Raw genomic sequence first — 25,744 nt, 5'->3', positions numbered from 1 at the left:
TAACAATCACTGATTCTCCCCTCATGTCATGTTATAATAGCCTAGCTTTTTTCCCCTTATAAATTATTTTTATTTTTGTTACGAATGCATACCATTATTTTTCCCCCTGTTTGTATTAGGGTATTAAGAGCTGCTCCCTCAGGCTATATCTTTTCTGTATCCTATTTCGAATTCGAAGACGTTGATTTTATACAGCGATATTTGTTTGTAAATCTTGATACTTTCAATAATAATAAATAAATTAATTCATATATAAATAAATAGCAGCGTGCGGCAGTAATGCACGGCACGCTGTGATGAACATAAAGAAAACCACTTAAAGACAGAGAATAATTAAAACATACGTGTCCATTACAAAGGGACCTAGTCACAATTAACGTTAGACATATATGAAACGATCAGTTACAAAAAATATGGCCTTATTAAATCAGCACGTAAACTTGCGTGACCTACCAATGTGCTCATGTTCACAAGCTGCAATAAATATCTACGACCAGTTGTAGCAATAGAATACATGTTCCTACAGGCATAAGATTATTTTATTAATCATCTGGCATGCGATGAGCGTCAGAACCTAAACTACAGGGCATGAGTTGGGGATGGATTGGCCAGATACTGCATCCTACATCACAGATCAGCCGCTGCGTATAAATCACAGTGTCGTGAGGTTTTCAGGCAGTGGACTCGTACCATATGTCAGTAACAATAGAGAAAACTACAAAGTTACATTTCTGTAATTGTGACTTAAATTTGTGTAATTGTGACTTAAAGACTTTGTAACAGGCACGTATGTTTTATTTATTTTCTGTTATAATTTACAGCGCGTCGTGCATTACCGCGCGCTGCTCTAAGTGCAGCATATAAGTCCTCATAACTGTTCGTTATTTCATGTTCTTAAAACGTGTTTGTGTAAAACAATTCCGTAATCACGGAAAGCAGGGCCCTAATATTAGTAACACAGCTCACAATGACAGTGTTCAGTTTTATTGCTGTCTTAATTACATTACATTTGGCAGACGCATTTATACATTAATACATCCTGTTGTCAATAAATTACCTTTCTGTAAGTTTTGGCCAATGCCTGACATCATCTACCCAATGTTCCCTTTCACCAGACATTTTATTTAATATGCAGGATCCGCTTTCATTGAAATGTCATTAGAGGACACCGGCAAGTGTCACACCGTCACGCACTTCGCAGGCACGCAGTAATGGCGGTAGGCAAGATGGCGGCGCCCATAAAGTTTGCGGCGGATTTGTGTATAGGATGGTTGTGGCCTCCCTCACAAATTCCCCTCCCCCCTACTGACAGAAATGAGAGAGGGGGAGATGTGAGGGAGGATTTTACAGGCGGGACTTTTTACTGCGCATAGTCGAAGTACTCAGAAGTGCAATTCCACCATACATTATAGTTCTCCTTTTTAATCCGTTTAGAAAAGCGCCACGTTTTATTTTATGTCATCATACTAGATCGTTCAACTATTCGTGTAACTGTATTTAAATAGGGAAAACGTGGAGGTGTTTGGTCGCTTATAACTTGATCTCTGTTTGGTACCATCGTGAATGAATGAATGAATCAGATCGTCACCGCGCGTCAGAGAGATTAAGAGCACACACTCAGACGAGAGATGTATGTACCAGCTCGTTTTAGTTAAGAGAATAACATAGCTTAAATATGAAAAAGCGGTAAAGTATCCCTTTAAGAACCTTTATATTTAAGAGTGTAGCAGCAGATAAAATAAAAACTATATATAACAAAAATATCCAATAAACACTAAAAGTTAAATTACCTAATCATACTGAGAATATCTAAATGATAAATGAAGCATATCTGATTTTAATAAATCATTTACAATCTGTTGTAAAGCAAATTTATATCTAGATCAAATGTCACTGTATGTCCCTAAAGTCAATTATTTAGCTGATGAATTCCCCTAAAATATATAGCTTGCCAAACATTTATTTATAATGCCAAATGAGTATCATTAAGCTTCATTTAAATGTGCAATATAGTCTTGTGGCATCTGACTCCCAAAAATAACTCCTCAAACAGCTCCCTTCACATTTTGAGAGCATTCACAGATAAAGCTCAGTGGGACTTCTAGGGTATTTATTTTTAGAGGTTCTATCAGCATCCTTTGGATGTGGCTGTGGATTGACAGGACAAGTGTGGCCAGCAGGATGAAGGAAGGAGTTCCTGGATCTAGACCACGCACCCCCACCCGCCGACCCAGCATTCCAATGAAGAGAGATAGAGCTGTTCTTGCTTCCTCACGCCCCCTTTTGCTCTCCCCACACTTCACATGCTCATGGCCACGGGGTGTGTATCTGCGCTCACCTCTCAGGGCTGGCAGAAGCTCAGCAGGCAGTCTGGGCCACAGAGGAGGACTGAACATCCAGGGATGGGACGAGACTTTTGAAAGAAACCAAGAAACGTTAAGAGACACAGGAACAACGTCAGAAAAATGGTAGCAGAGGAGGTAGTGGTCACCCTCTCAGGAGGTGCACCGTGGGGTTTCCGATTACAAGGAGGGGCTGAGCACCAGAAACCCCTCCAAGTGGCAAAGGTAAGAGGACAGTTCCATAGGCCACCTGGTTAAGTTGAATCGTGCGTCTCATTTTAATGAATGGTTTAATAAGCTGTTAAAAAATGAATTTAAATGAGCCCTTTTATAATATGAGTAATGTAAAGCAAAATGTTCAGCTTGAAATATCTATTTTTATTTAATACATTTAAAAAAAATGGTGGAAAATGTTTATATTTATTTGAATTGAATAAAAACATAAATTCAATTAATTAATGTATTTGGCATTTAGGCCTGATCATATTCATATATAACTGTGCATATATGTTTTTAACATGTCAATGAGGCTGGTCTTAATAAGCCTGCAAGAGTAAAGTATTTTTCTACTAATTTTCCGGCCCATTCTAACATGTGTGAGAATATGTTTGTCATACATCATCTTGGTATGAAGTCGATAAGAACTATCTTTTTGGGGTCCTGCAAATAAAACACCCATTGCATATTTATGTTTTAAAACCTCATGCGATGAAGCAACAACATGTGGACAAACATTAATAAGATATCACTATCACATCCTATTACAACTACAGACTAGAGAGCACTTATTTTATCTGTTGATAAATGCTGTTCATGAGCTTTTTGGCTGTGTGCTGTAAGCATTCCTGGTCCATAGATAAACCTGCTAGGCTTCACAGTGCATCTCTTCACTCTTATCTAATTGACAGCTTTTGTTTGGCTTCCTCTGGAATCCAGATCTTTCAGAGAAGCATTCTCACACAGTTCTGTATAAATGAGGATGTTATTTCAGGACTGAATAGAATTACAGCCACAGTGTCTACTTATAAACACAGTATGCCCCATTTGTTAAGTGACAACTGTGCGCAATGCATTTTCCCTGATCTAAGGGCTATTTTGGATTGGTGAGCGATGCCAGAGACCGTCTACTCTACTCTTTCCATGTTCCGAGGGAAAAGATGGCCTGGACTTTTTTTCTTGGAGAAAAAAAAAGTCCAGTTTCCCCATATCATTCATTTCAAGGTCACTTCTGCAGGCTTGTTTCATCTTGTTTCCATTTGCGGTGTGCCCTTTTTTTCCATGACCATCTTTTAATTGAGCTATTCTGATCCACCCGGATCTCTGATTGCCTCTTTTAATCCTGGCATCTAGAACGACCTCGGTGACATTTGCACGGCTAGCAAAATGCTCTGGCAATGTTTTGAAAATGACTGAAGACGTACAGGGTGTCCTCATAATAACTTCTAATGTAAATGCATTCATTCTTCCAATCCTTTGCTATCCGTTATGGTATCCACTTTATTTACTACTATATTAGACAGTCCACTTCTCATAAACATGCACTAATTGAGTTTTATACTGAGGCTGAGTGACAACTGACTCTTTACAATAGTTGAGCACTTTATTTAGGTTATGTGGAGAACACATGGTGAATTCATGACATGCCCTGGTTCAGGTCTGCCAAGAGGCAACAGCTGCCCTGGCACCAGCTGCACATGTTGTTCCCCCAACTTGCATTCTCAGACCATTTGATCGACAATAAAAAGAAGGTGAATGGGCCAGTCTTTCATCTATTGTCTTCCAATTATAAATTTGCTTTACCAGTTTTCATGGAAAAGCAAAATTAACATTGGGCTTGTAGTTGGTGCATTTATTTTTGTCCACAACTAATATATAGTCTGAGCTGTTCATTCCTTTAGGCCTTTGTAGGGGAAAATACATATTTGCTTTAGTGAAAATATTGGCTGAAATATATTGGTTGGTGAAAATATAACTCCTTGACTCACCACAACAGTAAGTTTGTAAAGTGCCTTTGGAAGCAAAAGAAGAGACAGGAATGTGACCGGTCTTTAGCTTGGTACGTGCTGATGAAGTGAGTGTTAGTAAAGCACTCTTATATTTGACAGATGACGCCCTACACTCAAAGAGATGGTATTTGAAGATAACAGCCATGGAGCCACTCACTTTAGACATACTGTAGCTTTATCCATCCAATCTGCCAATACAGAACTCGCTGGGTGAAACTAATCTTTGGATTGACAGAGAAATGACTTGATTCATAGTTGGTTTTCAGTTGATTCTAAAATGATTTTTGCTAATTTGGAACCATTCTATAAGATTAAATACACAATTTGATAACATTTTAGAAGCCTACAGTATTTTCTTTTTTGATTTCTTTAGCTATAGGCTTCTTATGTGCAGTATTTTATGCAAAAGAAAAAAAAACTAAAAGTTCCTTCAAACAGAAAAATATTATCAAATAGATTCGATCAGTGATACATTTTATGAGTTACATAAGTAGTTCAGTCAGTAGATCAGTTATTCATTCAACCGATACTTTTAAAAAAACGACCAAAATAGCGTTCCGATAGGCTTGTATTATTCAATTTTCCTACATTTTGTCAACAACTTTACCAAGTTTTCAAGTCCAGTAAGTGTAAATAACATGGAAGTCCACAATTTGCATTCATGGATTTGAAAGACATAAAAAGTTAAATGAACAAAATACCTTTAATAGGGTTTCTGTACTTTAGTGTTCACGATCATCAGAAAGCTTTTTGAGAAAGTTTTAGGGAGAGTTCAGTTGGAAAGAAACATCTTAAGAACGATTTTAAGACTATTTGGCATGTGAAGGATGATGTCAACATTAATTTGTACAAGTAATAATTTATTTATATCTAGCCTACTTAAGAGCGAAAAAGTAAATAAAAACTTGATTAATGTCAAATCGATTGTTTGTTTGAAAACCAATGCACCATGAATAGGCAGGATTTACAATTACAGTAATATCTTAATAAATAAACAATGGGTAGAAGTTTATATGCTTTATGGGGGAAACCGAGTATGATTGTAACATAGGTCGAGTTGTAACACTATCAATTCCACCAACCAGTGACAAGCTATAGTGTTATGATAATTTCAGTTTTTACTCATGCCCTCCCTAATTCTATGGTTGTCAAGGATGGAAATATGCACATGCAGGTTTTATAAAGAAATGAATGGATTTTTACATTGTGTGAGAATTTATTTTTCTTTTTACCAAAACTATATTTTGTTTAGTATTTAAACTTGCAGACAAAATCTGATAAGATCAAATTGTATCACATGATTAGGCAAAATGTGAGGCATTTTTAACCTGCTAAGTTTCAAACCATTATGCTAATATGGCTAGCTAAACACTGGCTGACAGGGATGGGTAACACATCTTTAAAAGTGTTACAACAACCCTTTACATACAACTAAGAACATTTTCTGTTGAATAATTTTACATAATGCTAGACAGTGGAAACAAAAGACAGATAAAGGTGTGCCTGAAAGTGTTAACAAAGGGAACTGATGAGGTATTAAAGAAGGGCAGGTCAATCAGATAAGTTGTGAATAAAATGTTAGGCCTAATAGTCAGTGGTGAGAATTCTGAGACGTCAGACAACGGAAACATTTGTGTTTTCTGAATGAAGCAATTTGACAACTCAAAGTCAGAGGAAGTGTGAGTGAAATGTGCCCTATGCAATCTCAGGGCCCACCAAGCCTGCACTCCAGTCACCATTGAAGTATATTACTTGGTATGACCACTGTTTTTACTTCGGTTCTCTAATTTAAAACAACTTACCCCAGCATGTGTTATATCCAAACCCTGTAGTGGGGTAGATTGTAACAAAGACACACCATGTAGCCTATTAAATTAACAAATAAACAAATATGGGTACTTTTTATAAAAGTTTGAGCACTCTAGCTATAAAATTCTGTGAGTTACATGCACCGAAGCAAAAAGTGTTACAAAAATACTTGCTCTCCCCCTTTCTAAAACCCATGAACAGAAAGTTTGTGCTGACTCCGTCTCCCCCTGCTGTTAAAGGTGAGGAAGCGCAGTAAGGCCTGCAGGGCTGGGCTCAGAGAGACGGATGAGCTGGTGTCAATCAATGATGTGTCCTGTGGAACACTATCTCATGCTGAGGCTATGAATCTGATTGATAGTGGCAGAGGAACCCTCCATCTGCGAATCAAAAGGTCGGGGTGAGATATCATTATCATGAGGAGTTGAGAGTTGTGCTATTAAATTTATATTCAAAATAATCACTTTGCTTCCATTAAGGGCCCCAGCTGGGTATCAGTCAGTGGTGCTTCTGGGTCGGGCTCCCTCTCCCCGTATTGATAAGGAGTACCGGGCAGCCTTGAGAGCCCTGTCCCCTCAACTTACCTCTAAACCACCCGGTGTCAACCGAGCATCACTCATGTCCCCCACCGGCGGCCTCGAGTGGCTTACATCCCCTCCAGACAGTGAGGCTTACTACGGCGAGACGGACAGCGACGCAGATGTGGCGGCACAAGAGAGGCAGCGCAGGCAGAAACGACGAAGCCCCAGTAGCTCTCCTGCCAAGAGCCCCGGCCAAGCCTCACCCCAAGAGGAGGAGACTTCGGAAATGAGCGGCTATGAGAGCGCCCAGGACATCTGCACGTACCCTCAAACACAGAGCTGGCCTGTATCTGATCTAGAGGGATCAGGGACTCAACAGCACATAATGCCTGGGGTGGCACGCAGAGAGGTGGTCTACCAGCCCTTGCAGTCTGAATGGTCGCACCATCAGTCTGAAAATTCCTCTGAGAATTCAGACCAAAGTCCATCAGGAGCTGCTGAAGTGGACAGCGGCTTCCAGGAATCACCCTCTGTCCCACCTCCACTTGTTTCTCCAGAGCGGGCCAAAGAAGCACTCATGCTTGCATCTCACAGACTGATGGTACCCATGGTCGGTCCTGTGGACAACCCAGTGGATGAAGAACTCACTGTCACGTACATGGACAAAGCCAAGCAAGCTAGTGAGTACCAATCATGTTTTTGAATTATGCTCACCAAGGGTGCATTTATTTAGTAATATTGTGTGTGTGTGTGTGTGTGTGTGTGTGTGTGTGTGTGTGTGTGTAGGGGGAGGGGGGGGAGGGGGGCACGACAACTTCTTTGTCACATGATTCTTTGGAAATCATTTTAATGTATCAATGAATAGAAAGTTAAAAATAACATTTTGTAACATTATAAATGCCTTTACTGACAATCCTTCCAAAATTTATTTTGGAAATGTTTTTTATTTTATTTTTTTACTTTTGAACAATAGTGTATGTTTGAATATCTTAATTTAATACACCATACATTGAAATTGCCATTTACTGAAAGAAAAACAACTCTTTTATTGAACTTTAGTTACTTGTGGAACGAACACTTTTTTTGTAGTGCAAACATAATGGAATTGAATAAATCCAGTAAAATGTATAACTCAATATCAGACTAACTCATGCATGCAGAGTTATGATGCTAGTTAACAGTTAACTATTAACTAGCATCATAATACACATTAGCATGCTTGAAGTAATATATTTTCTTGGCCCTACAACAAGAAAATGACTCATGTTCTGTTGCATTAACTAATTTCAATTATGTAAATGGAGCAGTCAGTAAAAAAATGATTAATGAGAGAATATACTGTATATAAGGATGAGCTCAGCATTTCTGAATCTATCTCTTTCTTGTCATTACCTCAAATATTATTTCTGTACTGTGTTAAATTTAACGTCTGGAAAATTCTCTAGAGAGAAGCCAATCTTCCATTTCAAGAAGGAGTGTAAATCTGGACCTGGTGTGATGCAATGGCATTTGAATGGCAATGGCATAAAATTAAGCAAGAATTCAATTTATTAAATTTTGATGCAGGATCCCTACTGCTTATTGAAATATATTATCTGCGAGATTATGCTTAATGTTGAAAATTCATTTTTGGGAGAATGGGAAAAGTTTTGAAGTCAGTCTGACAAAATAGAGAGAGCATGTTTGAGGATGAAATAATCTCTGGATTTGCCATACTTTGTAATTCACAGTGACACAAATGACCCTTATGAGCCAGTTCTTTTAATGAATTGATCAAAACAAATACATCTAAAGAATCATTCACTGAATTAACTCATTTGGTGTTCTTGAGGTTTGCTAAATTTAATCAGTGGTTGTTTACATGACAACTTTTAGTTAAGGAAACACATTTGCTTAATTTATTGTCATACAATTTAAAGGGATAGTTTACCATGAACATTCTGTCATCATTTGCTCACCCTCAAGTTGTTCCAAACCTGTATGAATGTCTTTCTTCTGCTGAACTGCAATTTTTGCTGAACCAGAAGATATTTTGGTAACCAAACAGTAACCCATCAAACATTTGGTTATTCTTCAAAATATCTTATTTTGTGTTCAACAGAAGAAAGAAATTCAGGTTTGGAGCAACTTGAGGGGGCAGGGGAAGGGGGCTGGACTCAAATGAGCAAGAATCTATATTTGTCCCTTGACTCAGGCCTATAATACAAGCCTCTGTTGCATGCTGGGAAAGGCATGTCCAGTTGCTGTCCAGTGTCAGTGATATTTCATTCTCTCATTTTAAACAGTTCAGTCGTGCTAATAATGTGATTTTAAGAGCCAAGAATGATCTGGACTTTTCAAAATAAAAAAATCCTACATATTTAGTTTATGTTTTATTTTGTTTAACAAAAGTATTAAAGTATTAAGGACTTTGAGTTAATGAATGGATATCAACCAATATTTTACAGTATGGTTCGGGCCAAATCTAGATTTGTACTGATCGATAAAAGTTAAAGCTGATTAATCATCAAGGGTTAAAATGTAGCCCTTGATGATTAATTAGCTTTAACTTTGCTCAAAGTTAACAGTGGTTCTCAATCTTTTTGACTTTTGGGGAGTCTCTGGAAGCTTGTCAATGCCCCCTTGTAGACTCTGTACCCTAGTTGACAACTACTGGACTGGTTCAGTAGCTGTTTTTCTTGTCTTTTCTTTCTTCTTTTTAGATTTGGTCATATCTATTTCTACTGAAGACAAGTGCATCAGTATCATATGACTTGAGTCACTATCCAGTGATTTAGAAGCTCGTCTTTCTCAAAGGTTAAAAATCTGACCTTAAAATAAGATCCATACAGGTGTCAATCTGATGTAGTTAATGACAATTATGAGTCTGTTTTTCACATTTCTTCTTATAGTAAGATAAACACATACTGGAAACTTCATTTAAGTCAAACAATATATCTTGTGTCTGTAGCTAATGGGGTGCTAATTCCCCACTCTAAAGCCTTTGGGAAAGGTTTCTCCTCAGCTAATGGCACCCTGCCGACAGTCTGAAGGTCACTTTACTTTCCAAGACTGATGGGGCATTTTAAGAATTGTTTAAATGAACATGTTTTGGTGTTTAATTCTGAATGTTCCATTGAGAATTCTGAACTCAGAATATCTAGAACTCTTGTTTGTGAATGATCTTGCACGTCTCAGAGGTTAGAGACATTAGTGCAGTGAGGATAAGAGTCCATGACAGCTGCTTTTCTCTGTCACTGTTAGTGGTGAAATTACAAAATAAGCCAGGGCATTCATACAGCCTTGGTAAGAAGAGAAGATGAAGCGTGCACACCTGTTATTGTGACAGCATAGTGGGAGGTCGAAAGAGCATGTATTAAATAATGTGGATGAAAAATATCTCAGAATAGATAGTGAACAAAGATTAAATAGCATTTGTGGAGGAATTATTCCAATGTACTGAAAGTGATGCTGTAGTACGAGATATTACAGAAACTGATGGTTCGATGCTGTTCAATGATGATTAAAAAGGTTGACATTTTATCTTTACATTTTACAATTAGTCAAATGTTGCCTCAACACTTAAAGAGTTAGTTTACTCAAAAATGAAAATTCTGTTATTAATTACTCACCCTCATGTCAGTCCAAACCCGTATGGTTTTCATTCATCTTCAGAACACAAATGAAGATCTTTTTGATGAAATTGATTAAAGAGATTTCTTTCTCTCCATTGGCAGCTATGCAACTGAAACTTAATGCTTCAAAAAGTTCATAATGAGATCACAAAAGTAATCCATATTTGAGAGGTTTAGTCCAAAATGTTCTGAAGAGACATGATCGCTTCATAAGATGAACAGATTGAATTTAGGCTTTTATTCACAAAAACATTCATCAACACACACCAGATATTGTAAACCAATGGAAGCTCAAGCATGTTTGCTTGATGTGCAAGAACCAATGAGGTTCATTCTCGTGTGTTACGCAGTGCTTTTGAGCTTCCACAAGAAGTTTGTTCTTGTGTGTCGAGCAGATTCGGCTGAGCTTCTGTTTAGGTTTGCTGATCAATGTTTATATGTAAATAAAAGCCTAAATTCAATCTGTTCATCATATAAACCGATTGCGTCTCTTCAGAACATTTGGACTAAACCGCTCAATTCACATGGATTTTTACGATCTCTTTATGAACTTTTTGAAGCATCAAAGTTTCAGTTGGTAGCTGTCAATGGAGAGAAAGAAAGCTTTTGGATTATATCAAAAAAGTGTTCTGAAGATGAACGAAAGTCTTACAGGTTTGGAACAGCATGAAGGTGAGTAATACAAGACAGAGTTTTGAATTAACCCTTTGACAGTCATTGATTTTGTATGGTTAAGTCTTTGTGGTATGGTTGGAGGTGTCAGCATGACCCCACATGACACTCAGCTTAAGCTGGACTATCCAGAAAGAGGTCGAGGTGTGCCCAAACAGGTGGGAAATGTCCGTTAGCTCTGTTCACCAACCAAAATAGCTTGAATGACATAATGGGGTTTCTCTGGGTCTGTGACAGGGTCTTGTGGTTAGACAAAAGGTATTTAAAAGGCCTGACCTCAGGCTACAGTCTGGTTGATTTTGCACCAATGTGGGCAGAGCACCCAAGTATTGCTGGCTGTGCTCCACTGGTGTGTTTGTGTGTGTCCTGCCAGTAAGGCTTGCTTGAGAACATAGTTTATAGATTGAACAACATGAGGAGCTTCACATTGCCTGGAGAGGTTGAACACGAAGGACACATCTATGCAGGTAAAGACCTGAGGGCTTCTGTAGAGCTTTCAAGAGATGGAGCTTGTTTTCTGTTTAAACAATTTAACATTGGGGATAAAATGATCACTAATGAGCAGTACACCAGGTATTATTTACAATGTCAATGTAATTTTTTATTTTATTTTATTTATTTATTTATTTTCTGTTAAGTTTGATTTACTTGTATTCATTTATTGATTGATTTATTGAAAACTTGTCAAACATTTCTCATTAAGCATAATTTTGTAAAAAAAAAAATTTAATACTAGCAGCTATGTAATGGTTAACCTTTTTGTTGAATGGACATTTGTAATGTCTAGATAACCATTATTCTCCACAGATAGTTATCGTATAATTGAAAGCACATTTATGTCTTTATTAGGACCTAAATTAGAATGTTTTGAATTAAATATGGCATAATTTGATCCAATATTGTGCAAACATCAATATTATAGTTTTGAGGCCTTCCACATTAGAAAGAGAATATCTTAGCATAAAACACTGTCCCATAGACATATCAGATTACTTTACCCTGTCTTTTAATATAGATCCAGGATCCCCAGGGGTTACTTGCTCAAGCTGTTAGAATGTGATGGGCTATTTGTAGAGAAGGATGAGCTCAGTAATTTACCATGATAATTTTGGTGCCAGACATCTAACATACAGTGTCTAATATCAGAGCTATTCTGACTCAACTAGATGTGCTACAATTTATTACAATGGCAGCTTGATGTATTAAAGTTGTGACTTTATGTTTGATGACTTTATATCTGACTTTATGTTTGATGTTACCATTCATCACTAAAGGTACTGTTATATATACCAGACAAGTCATGCTAACAGGCCTTTGAAGCCACGTTACAATATGTTTTCATTCCTTTATGCAGACTGATATTTCTTGCTTTGCTGATTGATATACACTATCTTTCTCTCCTTAGAGCTACACAGAGGTGAGAGTTTACAAGATAAGCAGGTGAAAGAGGCCCGATCCAAGTGCCGCACCATTGCTTCACTCTTGACAGATGCTCCTAATCCTCACTCTAAAGGTGTGCTTATGTTCAAAAAGCGACGGCAGCGTGCCAAGAAGTATACCCTCACATGCTTTGGCAGTGTAGACGGAGAAAGCTACAGTAACACAGAGGGAGAAACCGAAGACGAAAGCCTATTTCCTGGGAGCGAATCTGAGCTTGATGAGGATGGTTTTTCTGCTGCACCAGACCCTACCTGGGATAGCGGTTACCTGGACGTTCTAGAAAAGAGAACTTCAGCGTTTATTGTGCCTGACAGAGATGCAGAGATCAGCCCGGGTCTAAACGCAACTTCAGGAAAAGGAGCCCAGCTTTTTGAACTACAGAGGAAAAGATCAGAAGAGCATATGTCAAAACTGGTTCCACCCCCTGCCTTCTCCATGCCACAGCATCAGGGAGACACTACCCTAGCATATACCCCAGTTACTCCAGTCACACCCCTAACCTCTCATAGTACCTGTATGGTGAATGGGGAACCTTTGGTGGTAAGCAGGACAAGTGTTGTGTTGTCATCTCCAGTCCAGACGCCCATGCCATCTATGGTAGGAGTATTACCAGACCAAGCAGACTCATCAGCTGCCAACTCAGTGCACAACAGAACTGCCAGGCCCTTTGCCCCTGGCTGTGTGAGCCACAGAGCAGCAACTGCTCCAGTGGTCTTCAGGCCCAGCTCTGCCAAAAAGGCTGGATCACAGGCTCAAACTGTGTCTGTGGCAACTATGCCAGCTCCCTTTTCCCCTGCTGGCTCGGAGGGGAAGAAAGCCATCTCTACAACATCACTGTATATCCCTGCCAGACCAGCTACCTACAATGGTCCTTCCTCTGTGCTCTCTCCATCCTCAATCATGTCAGGTCCATTTTCTCCTCCCCCTTCAAATGCTCCACTCTACTCCCCAACTTATTCCACCACCTCTGTCCCTTTTTCTCCAACACCTTGTCATGTAAAATCTCTGAGTTCACCTTCTGGTATAGCTCAGCCATACTCTCCACCCCAAACACAGGCAGGGCCACCTTACTCTCCTCCCCAAACACAGCCAATGCCGCCTTACTCTCCTCCCCAAACACAGCCAATGCCGCCTTTCTCTCCTCCCCAAACACAGCCAATGCCGCCTTACTCTCCTCCCCAAACACAGCCAATGCCGCCTTTCTCTCCTCCCCAAACACAGCCAATGCCGCCTTACTCTCCACCCCAAACACAGGCAATGCCACTCAGTCCTCCATACCACAAGGTTTCTGCTCAGAATCAGCCACCTACGCCGGTTAATGTGCAAGCTCAGCCTTTCTTGCCTCCGTTCACAAATGCCCCAGGTATTCCCAATGCCACTACCCCAGCCCATGCCTATGCTCCTGTAACACCAAATGCACAGTCTTCTCCAGCCCACAAAGTCTCCTTTAACCCATACATCTCTGTGTCATCAACTACCCCGGAAACACCAAATGCACCAGTTTCCCAGCAGTATCCTCTCTTCTCCAACTCCACTGATGGGATGACTTCTCGAGAGCAGCGGGTCTCAGTCCCTGTCGGACGCACTGGAATCCTGCAGGAGGCTCGTCGTCGTGGCACCAAGAAACCAATGTTCAATGCTCAAGAGGAGAAGAAGGCTCCAGCTTACAACCCTGAACTACTGTCTCTAGTGCAGAACTTGGATGACAGGTCCCGTCCGGGTGTAGAGGCGGGGTTTGAGTCTGGCCCTGAGGAGGATTTCCTCAATCTAGGTGCAGAGGCTTGCAACTTCATGCAGGCACAGAGATACAAGATGCCACCACCAGTGGCTCCTAAACCAGCTCCTTTAGTTCCTGAGATGCCCCAGATGCAAGGTAAAGGTGCAGAGCTGTTTGCGCGCAGACAAAGTCGCATGGACCGATATGTGGTGGATAAACAGCCCAAATCTCCAGCGCAGCCTCGTGATCCTTCACCCACACCCTCCCTTCCAGGTCACTGGAAATACTCTCCAAATATCCGAGCCCCACCACCAATTAACTATAATCCACTGCTGTCACCCTCTTGCCCTCCAGTAGCCCAGCGTGGTACAAAGGCTAATGATGCAACTAAAGTTGGGGTTAAAACAGTACCTGGTCAGCACAAAAAGGGTATAAAAGCTCTAGACTTTGTGAGCAGGCAGCCATACCAGCTCAACTCCACTTTGTTCAGTTATGGAGGTGGAGTGCCTCAAAACACTACAACTTATCAGCAGCAAAATGGTGTTGGCATGACAGGTAATTTCCTTAACCCACCCAAGCAGGTCCCTATTAAATCAAGCCGTGTGTATGAAATCAAACGTTTCTCCACGCCTACTCCCATGTCTGCTCCAACATCACTGACCCCTACTGTAATCGCCCCTCGCTCTGCCACAACCCTTGGTGAGCCAATGTGGCGCAGTGATGTCACTTCCCCACCTCCCATTGCTCCAAGACCTGTGGCACCATTCTCGCCACCTCCTCCTGCCCCAACAGCAGCCCTGCCTGCTCTCCCCAAAATCTCTACTCCCCCCATGCCCAATTCAGTGCCCCTCCTACAACCCACTCCTGGGCAAGTCTACACCCCATTCCAGGCAGCCAAGCAGTTTAAGAGCGCCCCTGAGCTGAGTCCCCTTTCTGCTGGTGTGCGATCCTCAGGATCCGGGAGTAGCCAAAACCTACGGGTACCCAAACCCCGCTTCAGTACATCGAGCATGGGTCTGCAACCAAATGTGTGGAGGCCTGGCTCCATACTTTACTGAGAATCCGCTGTGACACTAATTATTACCTTGGGCAAGAGCACTTGAGTGCTTGAGCTCTGTTCTGCTAAATGAACCGTTCAACTTCAGTAATATGAAGAAGAAAAAAAAAACATCAGTCAGAGATGCATTTTTTTTTTGCATGTTCACAATTGCAGTATTTCAGTCACTCCACACAAGTACACAATTATTTTTAAAATAGAGTATACAGCAATGTCATAGATGTCTACATCTGTATGTACTGTATTATTTGTGAGAGTAACTAAACAGAATTATGGCGCTTATGTCTAATGATCAACTTTGACATTATGTAAAAGGGGCCACAATGATGGAATGAAGAGGGGTAAGTAAACTATATATGACAGAATCCTATTGTGACAGAAGATGATGGACGACAGAATCATTGAAGATTTGTGTACAAGTGTTATAGAATGTTCTAAGAAGACACGTAGTTGTATCAGAGTCTCATTGACAGAGATGAAAGAAATGTACAAAGAATGTGACGGGCTTGCAATGAAAAAGATGAAAAATCCTCAAGTGGAGAGATGGTACAAATCATCCCATTGCTCTTGCTCTTGAATCGCTATCTCATCTGGCCCCTGCCATGCCCTTTACTTTTGATGTGATCCATCCTTTATCTGTCTAAACATCTCTTGAGGTTGGACGGCAGGCCTGTGTTTGTCTAGACTGAGCATTGCACAAAGCCAGTATGAATGCTTGATGCATGTGCTCATTTTATTCTCATAATGCTGCGTAGGCCACGTTTTTGACTGAGCATTTACTAAAGCATGTGAACTCCACTGTGGGGAATTGTGCTGGGGATTTTTCATATGACAGCTGAAAAAAAAAACACTAGATGATAAATTCTGAAAGCGCTGCTTTATCTTTATGACATATTATGCGAATGTGACATCTGACCACTTTCCCTGGTGCTTGCTCTTATTGTGAATGATGCTTTTGCCAAACAGGTATGGCATCCATTTCAATCACTTGTGTGGGCTGTTTAACAGCATTTGTGTAATTGTAGATGCCTAGTTGAACTTTGCTTTTTATCAGAAAAGACCTATTGGCCTTGGTGGAATGAAACAATATGGAATGGTGGGTACCATTTCTCTGCTAAGGTTAAGAAGGTTGATTGGATGTAAGGCTAAAACGTCTATTGTGTCATTTAAGTAAGGTCACGGCAGAATGGAGGTATACAAATAGGAGGTATGAAGCAAGATATAAAATTTGAAAGCTAAAATAAAGAGGAAACTGTCTTTTTTGATTTTCTATTAGATTTCTATAGATACAGTAAAATATTAATTTTCTTAAGTGTGCACTGTCATAATGTATACATGCTTCTACACATTTTTTTTTAAAGCTTTAATTTAGTTAATGTATTATTCTTGTGTTGAATATTATGAAAACATTGTAATTCTATTCATTCAATTACACTAGTGCTTTGGGTAATTGGTTTATAGTGGATTTATGTACAATGCAAAATGTGAGAAAATGGAAAGTTTAATGGACTTCTTGGGTTCTAGAACTGGGAATACGAGAACGACTTTGTACATGTCTGAGTTAATATAGAGCAATGAAAATAAATGAGAAATGTATGTGCTGGATGTTGTTGTTTCTTTTTTTCCCTTCTATTTTCTCTGATGTAGCTAGTGTTGATTTCATAGCTCTCATGTAGATTAACCCACATACCTAAATATAACGATCATCATATAATGGTCATGCCAACTGTTTTAGAGTGCATAGCAAAACATAAAATGTTTCTAATTTGATGGAATCATTACTTTGATCGTTATGCTGAAAGGCATTAAAGGACATGCAGTTGTCATAACAACCGCTGAGTGGCGCTGTTGCGCAATATTGAAATCAGTTAACTTTGAATACAAGGCAGCGCAGCGTTACAGTTTACAAAACACTTTCCATGAAGTGCAGGCATGTAGAAATATATTTAAAACATGGTTTTATAACCTGTTTATGTTTCATGTCAAATTAATCACATATTATTCAAGAAGTAGCAAAATTGCTCGCTTAAGTTCTGCATGTGGACAACCGTTAAGCTTTGGCTCGGTAATCTTACCTCCACTCATAAGGTGAACAGCCTTCTGCCCCCTCTGATCTATACCCCACGATCATATGTCACAAGATATCAGGTGCTAACTTTAGCCACAGCTCTGTGTTTCTGTCATGAGCCACATTCTTTCACCCTTCAGACGCCCCTGCTGGTGATGTCCAGTACTTCAGGTGCTCTCCTGAGGCCGACAACCTGGTGTGGTTATAAGGAAAACACACGAAGATGCATTTCTTGATCCTGAAGTTGTGATATGTTGCTTGTATGTTGAGCAGCACAGCAAGTAAGTTCTGTTGACATGTTCTTCTTTGAATGAGGTGCACGGTCCGATTTTCTGTTTGACATTGAGACGACATTGAGAAGTGTGAAATGACTGGAACTTTCACTGCGTGCCTTATGAAGGTTTGCTGTCCAGACTTTAAACTGGTGAAGTGCAAACTGTAATAAATAACATTGACTCCTCTTCAGGAGCAATATGTCTTCATTATGGAGGTCTGTCAAATACTGCTTCTCAAAGTGAGAACTACGAAAAAGACAACAACAAAAAAGAAATATCAACAACACCACCTGATCAACATAATAGGCCTACTAGGGTTCAACGATTTTACCAATAAAAACAAACTGTAATTGATTTACACGTACTGATTAAGATAATACATGAATGGAAAGATACACAATATAGGCCTACACAATAAAATATTACAACAAATACAGGCTAGAAAATTGGTAAAGTAATTATTGTCGATAAAGTAGTGGTGTAACAATATATCACAATACAAAAAATGGGATTGTGGATTCTGATGCCAAATGTCTTATGTTATTAGTAAAAAGTGGTCTACATTATTTTAAAAATAATTGTAAAAATAGTGAAAATAGTGCAAGCATATTCGTCTAAAATAATTCTGTATTTTCAGCTTCAGAATCATGAATATTTTCCTGATTACTTCAGAATATTTTTATTCTGGTGTGTCACATTGTCCTGTGCATTGTGTTACCAGCACAATGCCCAAGCCTATTCATTTCCACGGCCAATGTAATATACAATTTAGCATTTTAATCAACAATACATATTTTGTTAATCTTTTACCATATATCTTGGTGCACTGTATCGCAATAATATCGTATCATGAGTTCATAATTGTGATATGTATCGTAACATGAGGGTGTCATTATACCCCTATTGGTAAGTGTAACAGAAACTTGAAAAATAGCAAATGCACAACCTTTGAATGTAGAACTTTTGAGTTAAGTTAAATTTAGAAAGTCAAAGATAGATGTAAATAAATAGCACAAATATGTTTAAAAATATGAGACACTAAGTGGTTGTCCAGTGCATGCTGTCTGATCCTACGCATTGAATATTCAGCTCAATAATAGTAATACACAGAATGTTTCACACATAAACTGTACTTACCTTGGTCTTACCTGGGTCACTTACACAGAGGGCAAGTGACCAAGGTAAGCGACTGAAATAAGAAGTGGGACATAATCTTTTCACAGGTCCTCCCTGAAAACATCTTGCTCTATATTTAGACCTAAAAGTATCTGCAAGAAAAGCATCTCCTCACCATCAGCCCTGTCCCTTTGCTGAACTAAATGAACTAAACCCCCTCCCCACTCCCTGAAGACCTCCTGTCCCAAACACTGCTAGGATTTCACTCTTCCTGGGATGTAGAAGAGAGCAGTAGTTGGTGGAGTTCAAGTCAACCCTAAGGAACTGGATTAACTTTAAAACAGCCCTCCTGGGAACCTTTGATTCAATCTGTGATTTGATTTGTTTTCTGAAACATTGATTCTTTGGTCTCAGGTAAGACGAATCATTGGGATGTTTGATTGATTGCAATGGGGGAATTGCAGGCGATAAAATGTTATAATGAGCTCTTAATCTGGACAGGCTGGTACTGAAGGGTTAGAGTATGTCGAGATGATTTATTATTGTTTGCAAATGGTAAAAATATATGTTGTTCTTGGATAGAGCTGGCTCATGCTGCATATCATAAATCAAATAGATCTAATAAAATAGCACTGGATCTTCTACACATAAATATATATATCTATAATAAATTAATTACACATAAACACACACACACACACACACTCAAAAATAACACCCAAACACTCTCCTATTTAAAAGTATATATGTCATTGTTAATGATTAAACTGTGTGGGCCTTACTGAATTATTATAATTTATTTGTTCAAATGCAGAAATGTTTTCTCACATCTCCTCAGAAATGTTTAATATGGCGTTCAGACCACTCAGGCTTACTGTTGCAACGCTTCAGCAGGACATTTGAGGAATTTGCTGACCGGTTACCCATGGTGGATTTATTTAGTGTGCTAAAACAAAAATACCCCTCTTTGCAACAAGAGACTGGTGCTGGCTATGGAATTTAAAGTTTTACCAATTGACCGTCATTTAAATATATGTTATAGTTAAATGCTGTGAATGCTGTTAGTATTAATTAGACACTTTAAATATTCATACAAACATCATCAAGAACAGAAACGAAACAAACTGTTGTTAAAGACATTCCAAAAAAATTAAAAAATTGGGGTGTAATAATGGTAAAGAAAGGGGGTAAGATGTGCCTCTTCCATCTTTAGTATTCCTCTTGACCACATAATATATTTAAAAGCATTTATGTTTGTTTGTAGGGTAAATAATATTGTTATTTTTATGGTTATGTTAGTTTATTTTGAAGTGAAGAGGTAAAGTTTGACTCCTTGGGTAATATAAGCCCTTCAAAATGTGGGCTCTTAGTGGCATGTTGTTGCTGGTGTTATTATTTAGTTTAATAAAAAAGTTATGGGTGTTCATAATTCCATATAGCTGGGCTAGGTTTACCTTTATCAATTAATTTCCTAAATTATTATTTAGGTGGATGCATGGTCATGCTAAATTCATACCTAAATACATTACAATTTATCAGTAAATGCACATGCCGTCTTTTCCCATCTTCCCAGTTTATTCAAATGTAATTTCCTTCCTCAGATTGCCGTGATGCCTGTCTCTGGAACACCTGCTCCAACCAACAAGCGGAAGAAGCCTTCGAAAATCATCACAGACTTCTCAAACATCTCACAACATGGTCAGCTGTGTGTCTTTGTGTCACAAATACACACATGTAGTAGAAATACACACACCCCAATCTTATTTTCTGGTTGAACACTCACTTGTGATATCCTGTGATGACCGGATGAGCGTTATAAATGTCACACTTAATTACCAAAAGCCCTCACTGGTGTCCTGTGTCAACATGAAGAGCCAGAGCCAGAAATGCCAAACAACCCTTAGGCTCTCTGTAAATTTCTTCAGTTGTAAATCCCCACTGAGAACACTTAATTTATTGGTACAGTATCTGTAGAGCCTCAAAAAGAGAGAACACTTGGCATAAGCACACATCTATAGTATTGCAACCAACTTTAATGAGGGACTTGTGACTGTTTCTAAGAATAGTCACAGTTTGAATTGTTTTTTAATGCATCGTTAGATTCAGTGAAATGTCACGTTTGAACTAGAACAGCGTGTTATAATGTTTTTGTTTGTGCTGGAGTCATGGGCTATCAATTCCCATGGTTTGAAGAGCTGTTGCAATACAATTATTCATCCCAGTTTGACTTAAAACAATTTCTCATCATATAGTATCATATAGTAAAGACCAATGTAATGAGCGGTTAGCCTTTGCAGTAGGCCTATGTAGCTGGCTAATTATTCCTCCAAAGGGAGTTAAATCTTAAAGACATTGTCAAACTGTGTGACTTCACAGCTCTCCTCTAATGAGCAGCTCTGTTATTAGGTGCTTTGCATTTTGTGTGTGAAGGCTGTTTAGTGTACTAGATTCTCCCACTTCATCTGCTTGGCAGTGTGCTCATAATGGGCAGTTTGTTTACAGGACAACATTCTTGCGGCTAGCGTTTCAGAGCCAAATAAATTAACAGCAAAATGACTGCCAATAAGAAGAGCTGTTCAGCAGAGATTTCAAGCCGCTTAACTTCAAATTATTTCACTTCAATCTGTTTCAGCAGATTTTCACCCATACACACATAGGGGCAAATATGTGTGATTCATGTTCTGTTAAAACTGTTTATACAAACACTTAGTTCCAAACTTTGAATTTTATTTAAATGTTTTTGTATCACTTAGCTCAGTCCATGTTCGCACATTCTAGACAGACTGCGTATTTATTGCGGGTGGATTTGCACTCTTTTTGAAAGTTACCTTGATATGCCAGTAGGTGGCGACAAGTTTTATAAGTTAGTCATTGAATCTTTAAATTGATTAATTCAAAACATTGATTTATTACGGAACAAATTATGTGACACCTCCCCAGGGGTCCTCCAGAAGATTCTAAGCGGTCCCCAGAAAATTGCAGGGACTAAAAAGACAAAGCAAATGGTTAGAAGAAAATAGAAAAAAGTATTTCATAAAAATATGTGACCCTGGACCACAAAACCATAAGTGGTCATAAGTGGCATGGTGGCAATAGCCAACAATACATTGTGTGGGTAAACATTTTTTTTTCTTATACGCCAAAAATCATTAGGATATTAAGTAAATATAATGTTCCATGAAGATATATGTATGAATCTTTATTTTTTTTAAAGTGACCCTTATGACTAGTTTTGTGGTCCACTGTTACATATATAGATGGATTTTAGGAAGGGGGTCCCATAAAAGATTTATCATATATTTACGGGTCCTTGGCATCATAAAGTTATAATACCCCTGGCTTATATAATAGAAAAACAGTACGTGAAAAGAGCAGTATCTTCAAAGTCATAAGCTGCATTTGAATATGCATACTTCTTTAAAGAAAATAGTACATTAAAAATACACAGGATCACATTCTACTTGCAGTTAAATTCTGGTGTAGAACGCAACTGTAAGTCACATGACAATGATAACATGGCGAGTGTAGTTTGGCTGGATTACATTCACACAGTCAAAGCAATTCTTCGAAACAAGAACCTTTTCTGTGAGTATGCAATTTGCGACACAGACAATGAATCATTGTGTCAATGAATCATTGAGTCATGACTCATTTAATTATTCACTCAATCAATTTGTTATAGAAAACACTGATTAAATCAGGAATGAGACACCCTTATTATGTGTTGATTTGAGATGCATATAAGTTTTGTACATACACAAAGTGACGATCAATAATGTGTCTAAGCAGGGTGGGAAATTAACTTTTCTGTCCACTAGCCACAGTGGCTGGTGGATGTCCAGTTTTACCAGCCACTTATATTTTTTATCAGCCACTTTTTATAGAATTCAAATATAAAAGAAAGTGCATTAGCATAGTATGGGGTGAATTTGGGTTGATTGGGACATTTTTCCCCAGTCATTTCAATGGCAGAAACGGTCAGTATCAAGAAATGAGTTACTCGACAAATGTGCATTATTGTTACTAGCAACATCATTCTTTGACAAAAGCTGTACAATGAATGGTTTAAATAGTAACCAGTAAAAATATGTTTTACAATTCACCCGCCACTGTGGCTGGTATACACAGCAAAGTCACCCGCCACTTTGAAAAAGTACCCGCCATTGGCTGGTGGCGGGTGCTAATTTCCCACCCTGTGTCTAAGCTAAACACATTTTTTTTGTTTAGTTTATTAAAGATGCAGTGTGTAATAGTTATGAGGACCTATTGACAGAAATGCGATATAATATACATGTTTTCAGTAGTGTATAAATACCTTACATAATGAATCATTGTCTTTTTATTACCTAAGAATGAGCCTTTTCTATCTACATACTCAACATACAGAGACATGCAGGTCCCTTTATAGTGGTCATCATTTTGCGGCTCCATGTTTCTACAGTAGCCCTAAACGGACAAACTGCTCTACAGAGCGCTAGCTACTCTCTGCTACCTCAGACGACATCTTTGTTCTATGGCCACTGTAGCTTCTCAATAAAAAGTGCTTCAAAAGGGAGGGGTGAGCAGTGGACGATTGAAATTCGGAACCTCACCACTAGATGCCGCTAAAATTGTACACAGTGCACCTTTAACCTATTTGTTTAAAAGCAATGTTGCTGTCATATCTTACAAACAAGACACAAAATCTATGAATATTATTCCCGAATCTCACCCACAAACATGCACACACTTACTGCTGAAGCTTGTCCAAGGATCTGATTTACAAAGTAATGCAAGCAGTGCTCAGCACAGCATCCTTCTCTTTGGTGTCAGATGTGGCTTGACTACAAAGTTTAATGGCTGATATTAAAGTTAAGAAAGAATATAATATAACTGAAAACATGCAGGGCTTCTGTCCTGGCTAAGACCCCTTTTTTAATCAAAGTAAAAATACATGTTTTCATGCTTCATTTTGACATGATGAGTATAATGTTTCCATCTCAATTTTCTAGTTATTTTAATGATTTGGAAGGAACATGCGTTAATTCTGACTGAGTTTTCCTTTTTCCTTCCCCACAACACTGATCTTGACCAGATGAGCAAGATAAGAATGCTGAAACCACTGAACTGGACTTGGGGACCAAAATCAAGGCCCCTAAAGATGTGATGTTGGAGGAGCTGTCTCTCATGAAGAACAAGGGCTCCAAAATGTTCAAGATGAGACAGAAAAGGGTGGAGAAATTCATCGTCAGTGACGAGAACCTGGTCAGCAAAAGAGGCATGAGAAAAGCAATAGCTTTGATAGGAAATATAGGTTTATAGTGTGATTACATAGATCGGGATCACAAAATAAACTCTGACAACTGGACCAAGACCCTGACGCGCAGAAAAGGGGTCTTCTATAAACCTTAAGGAACTTGCTTTGTGATAATAATGCCACCATTATTATTATGCATGACTACTTATCATGTAAACAAATATTAAGAAATGATATGGAAATTACATTTACTCTGACCACTCTGGTATTCACATATCTACACACTCCTCAAGTTAATGAAACTTTAAATGTACAGTATACAGTATGATACAGGATGATCTTCTTTTTGTTCCTTGTGCCTTTTTAGCTAAACCTCCAGAACCTGGCTCCTTCTCTCGAATGTGAGTTGACCGCTCCACCTGAACCAACTCCCAAACCAGAGCCACCTCAAGGTAACTCTCACCTTGTTCTATGGATAATTCTATGGAATTAGTATTTCGAATTTTGTTTGTCTGTTCTTTCTATGGCAGAGGAAGTAAATGCTGAGGCTGTGAAGGAAAAGAGACAATGTGAGTATGTTAAAACATACATATCACCATGGGAAAATGCTATGAAAAATGATGAGGAACTTAAAGAAACCATGAGGTTGAAAATGCCTGGGCCTCAAGCTCACAAGGAACTTCCCAAGTACAAGAGTTTCAATAGGTACTATGATATTTTATCATTTATAAAAATAATTCTACACAGAAGCCATACCTTTTGATAGTCCTTATTCATTTGATCCATCTTGTTCTTGCCCACAAGAATGGCTCTGCCCTTTGGAGGATTTGACAAGGCCTCTCGTCTTGTCACCTTTGAACCCCCTGAAATCAAGGTGACCGACGAGGAGCCGCAGCCAGTGTCTGTGTTGCAGTCTAACCTTTGTTGTCGGCCGTCTTTCAACCGCACTCCGATCGGCTGGACATGCAATGAAGGGCACAGCCAAATCCACATGGAGCTGGAAAACATCCCCTTTGATGGAGAGACTGACGACCTCTAAGAAACCTGCCCATCTTATGTAAACACAGACATGTATATACACAACAACATACTGTACATGCTCTAAAGTAAAGCCCAAGTACAGATGCATACATAGATACACAGACCAGCAAACAGGGACCTTACGCACTCACACTCGAAAACTATAATTGATTCGTATTTGCATGAGAAAGGAATGATCTTTGCCTGTTCTCCCAATGTTTCATGTGCTGTTTACTATGGAAACGCATTATTGGGTGTTGTGTTTAGCCGGTTCATAGTTGGCAGACACATTATGCCCAGTTGAAATCAGTGATCTATGATAGACATATAAAGTACCTAAAATGATCTAGGATTAAAATAAACATTTGTCCCTAAACAGAATATGGTCTGATTTCTTATATAGATTAGCAATCTGTCAATACTGTATTAATAATGTCCTTGTTTAGTATCTGGACCTTCAAATTATGTCCCATTACTTCTAAAATAGCTAAAACAATAAAGCAATAGATAAAAAAATACATGCATAAAACCCATCAAAGCATGCATAGTGGCTATTTTAAACCGATGAGCATTCTGTGGTGTTTTTTGTGTGTCTGTGCCACATTTCAGTATTTTGCTCGGTTTCTATTGTATACATTTAAAATCTTTAAGAGTCGGTTTAACTCTTCAGTAGCTCTATTATTTTCAACTTATTTTAAGTTCCTGTCCCACATTTCACATGCAACTTCTATGTTTTTAATTCTTATAGGCTATATGTCTCTCTAAATGACAGCTTAATTTAAACTAAATGTAGCCTATAACCCTGTTATCCATTATTGTTGAATTAAAATGTATTGTATTTTATGTAATAAAAC

General features: G+C 38.7%; 2 protein-coding genes across 2 annotated transcripts; both read left to right on the top strand.

Moving 5' to 3' along the window:
* Positions 1-2,279: 2,279 nt before the first annotated feature.
* Positions 2,280-16,775, top strand: synpo2lb (synaptopodin 2-like b). Its single transcript, XM_067429855.1, has 4 exons — positions 2,280-2,567; positions 6,397-6,548; positions 6,634-7,355; positions 12,367-16,775. Exons 1-4 carry the CDS (start codon positions 2,466-2,468, stop codon positions 15,174-15,176), a joined length of 3,786 nt encoding a protein of 1,261 aa, XP_067285956.1. The 5' UTR covers positions 2,280-2,465; the 3' UTR covers positions 15,177-16,775.
* Positions 16,776-18,886: 2,111 nt separating this feature from the next.
* myoz1b (myozenin 1b) lies at positions 18,887-25,271 on the top strand. Its single transcript, XM_067429695.1, has 6 exons — positions 18,887-19,048; positions 20,236-20,332; positions 23,709-23,878; positions 24,238-24,322; positions 24,401-24,575; positions 24,675-25,271. The coding sequence occupies exons 2-6, from the start codon at positions 20,245-20,247 to the stop codon at positions 24,907-24,909; spliced, it is 753 nt and encodes a 250-aa protein (XP_067285796.1). The 5' UTR covers positions 18,887-19,048; positions 20,236-20,244; the 3' UTR covers positions 24,910-25,271.
* Positions 25,272-25,744: the final 473 nt, after the last annotated feature.

Source organism: Pseudorasbora parva, chromosome 21 (genome assembly GCF_024679245.1).
Source record: "Pseudorasbora parva isolate DD20220531a chromosome 21, ASM2467924v1, whole genome shotgun sequence".
In the NCBI taxonomy this organism is placed as follows: domain Eukaryota; kingdom Metazoa; phylum Chordata; class Actinopteri; order Cypriniformes; family Gobionidae; genus Pseudorasbora; species Pseudorasbora parva.
This window is presented reverse-complemented; position numbering and strand designations above follow the sequence as displayed.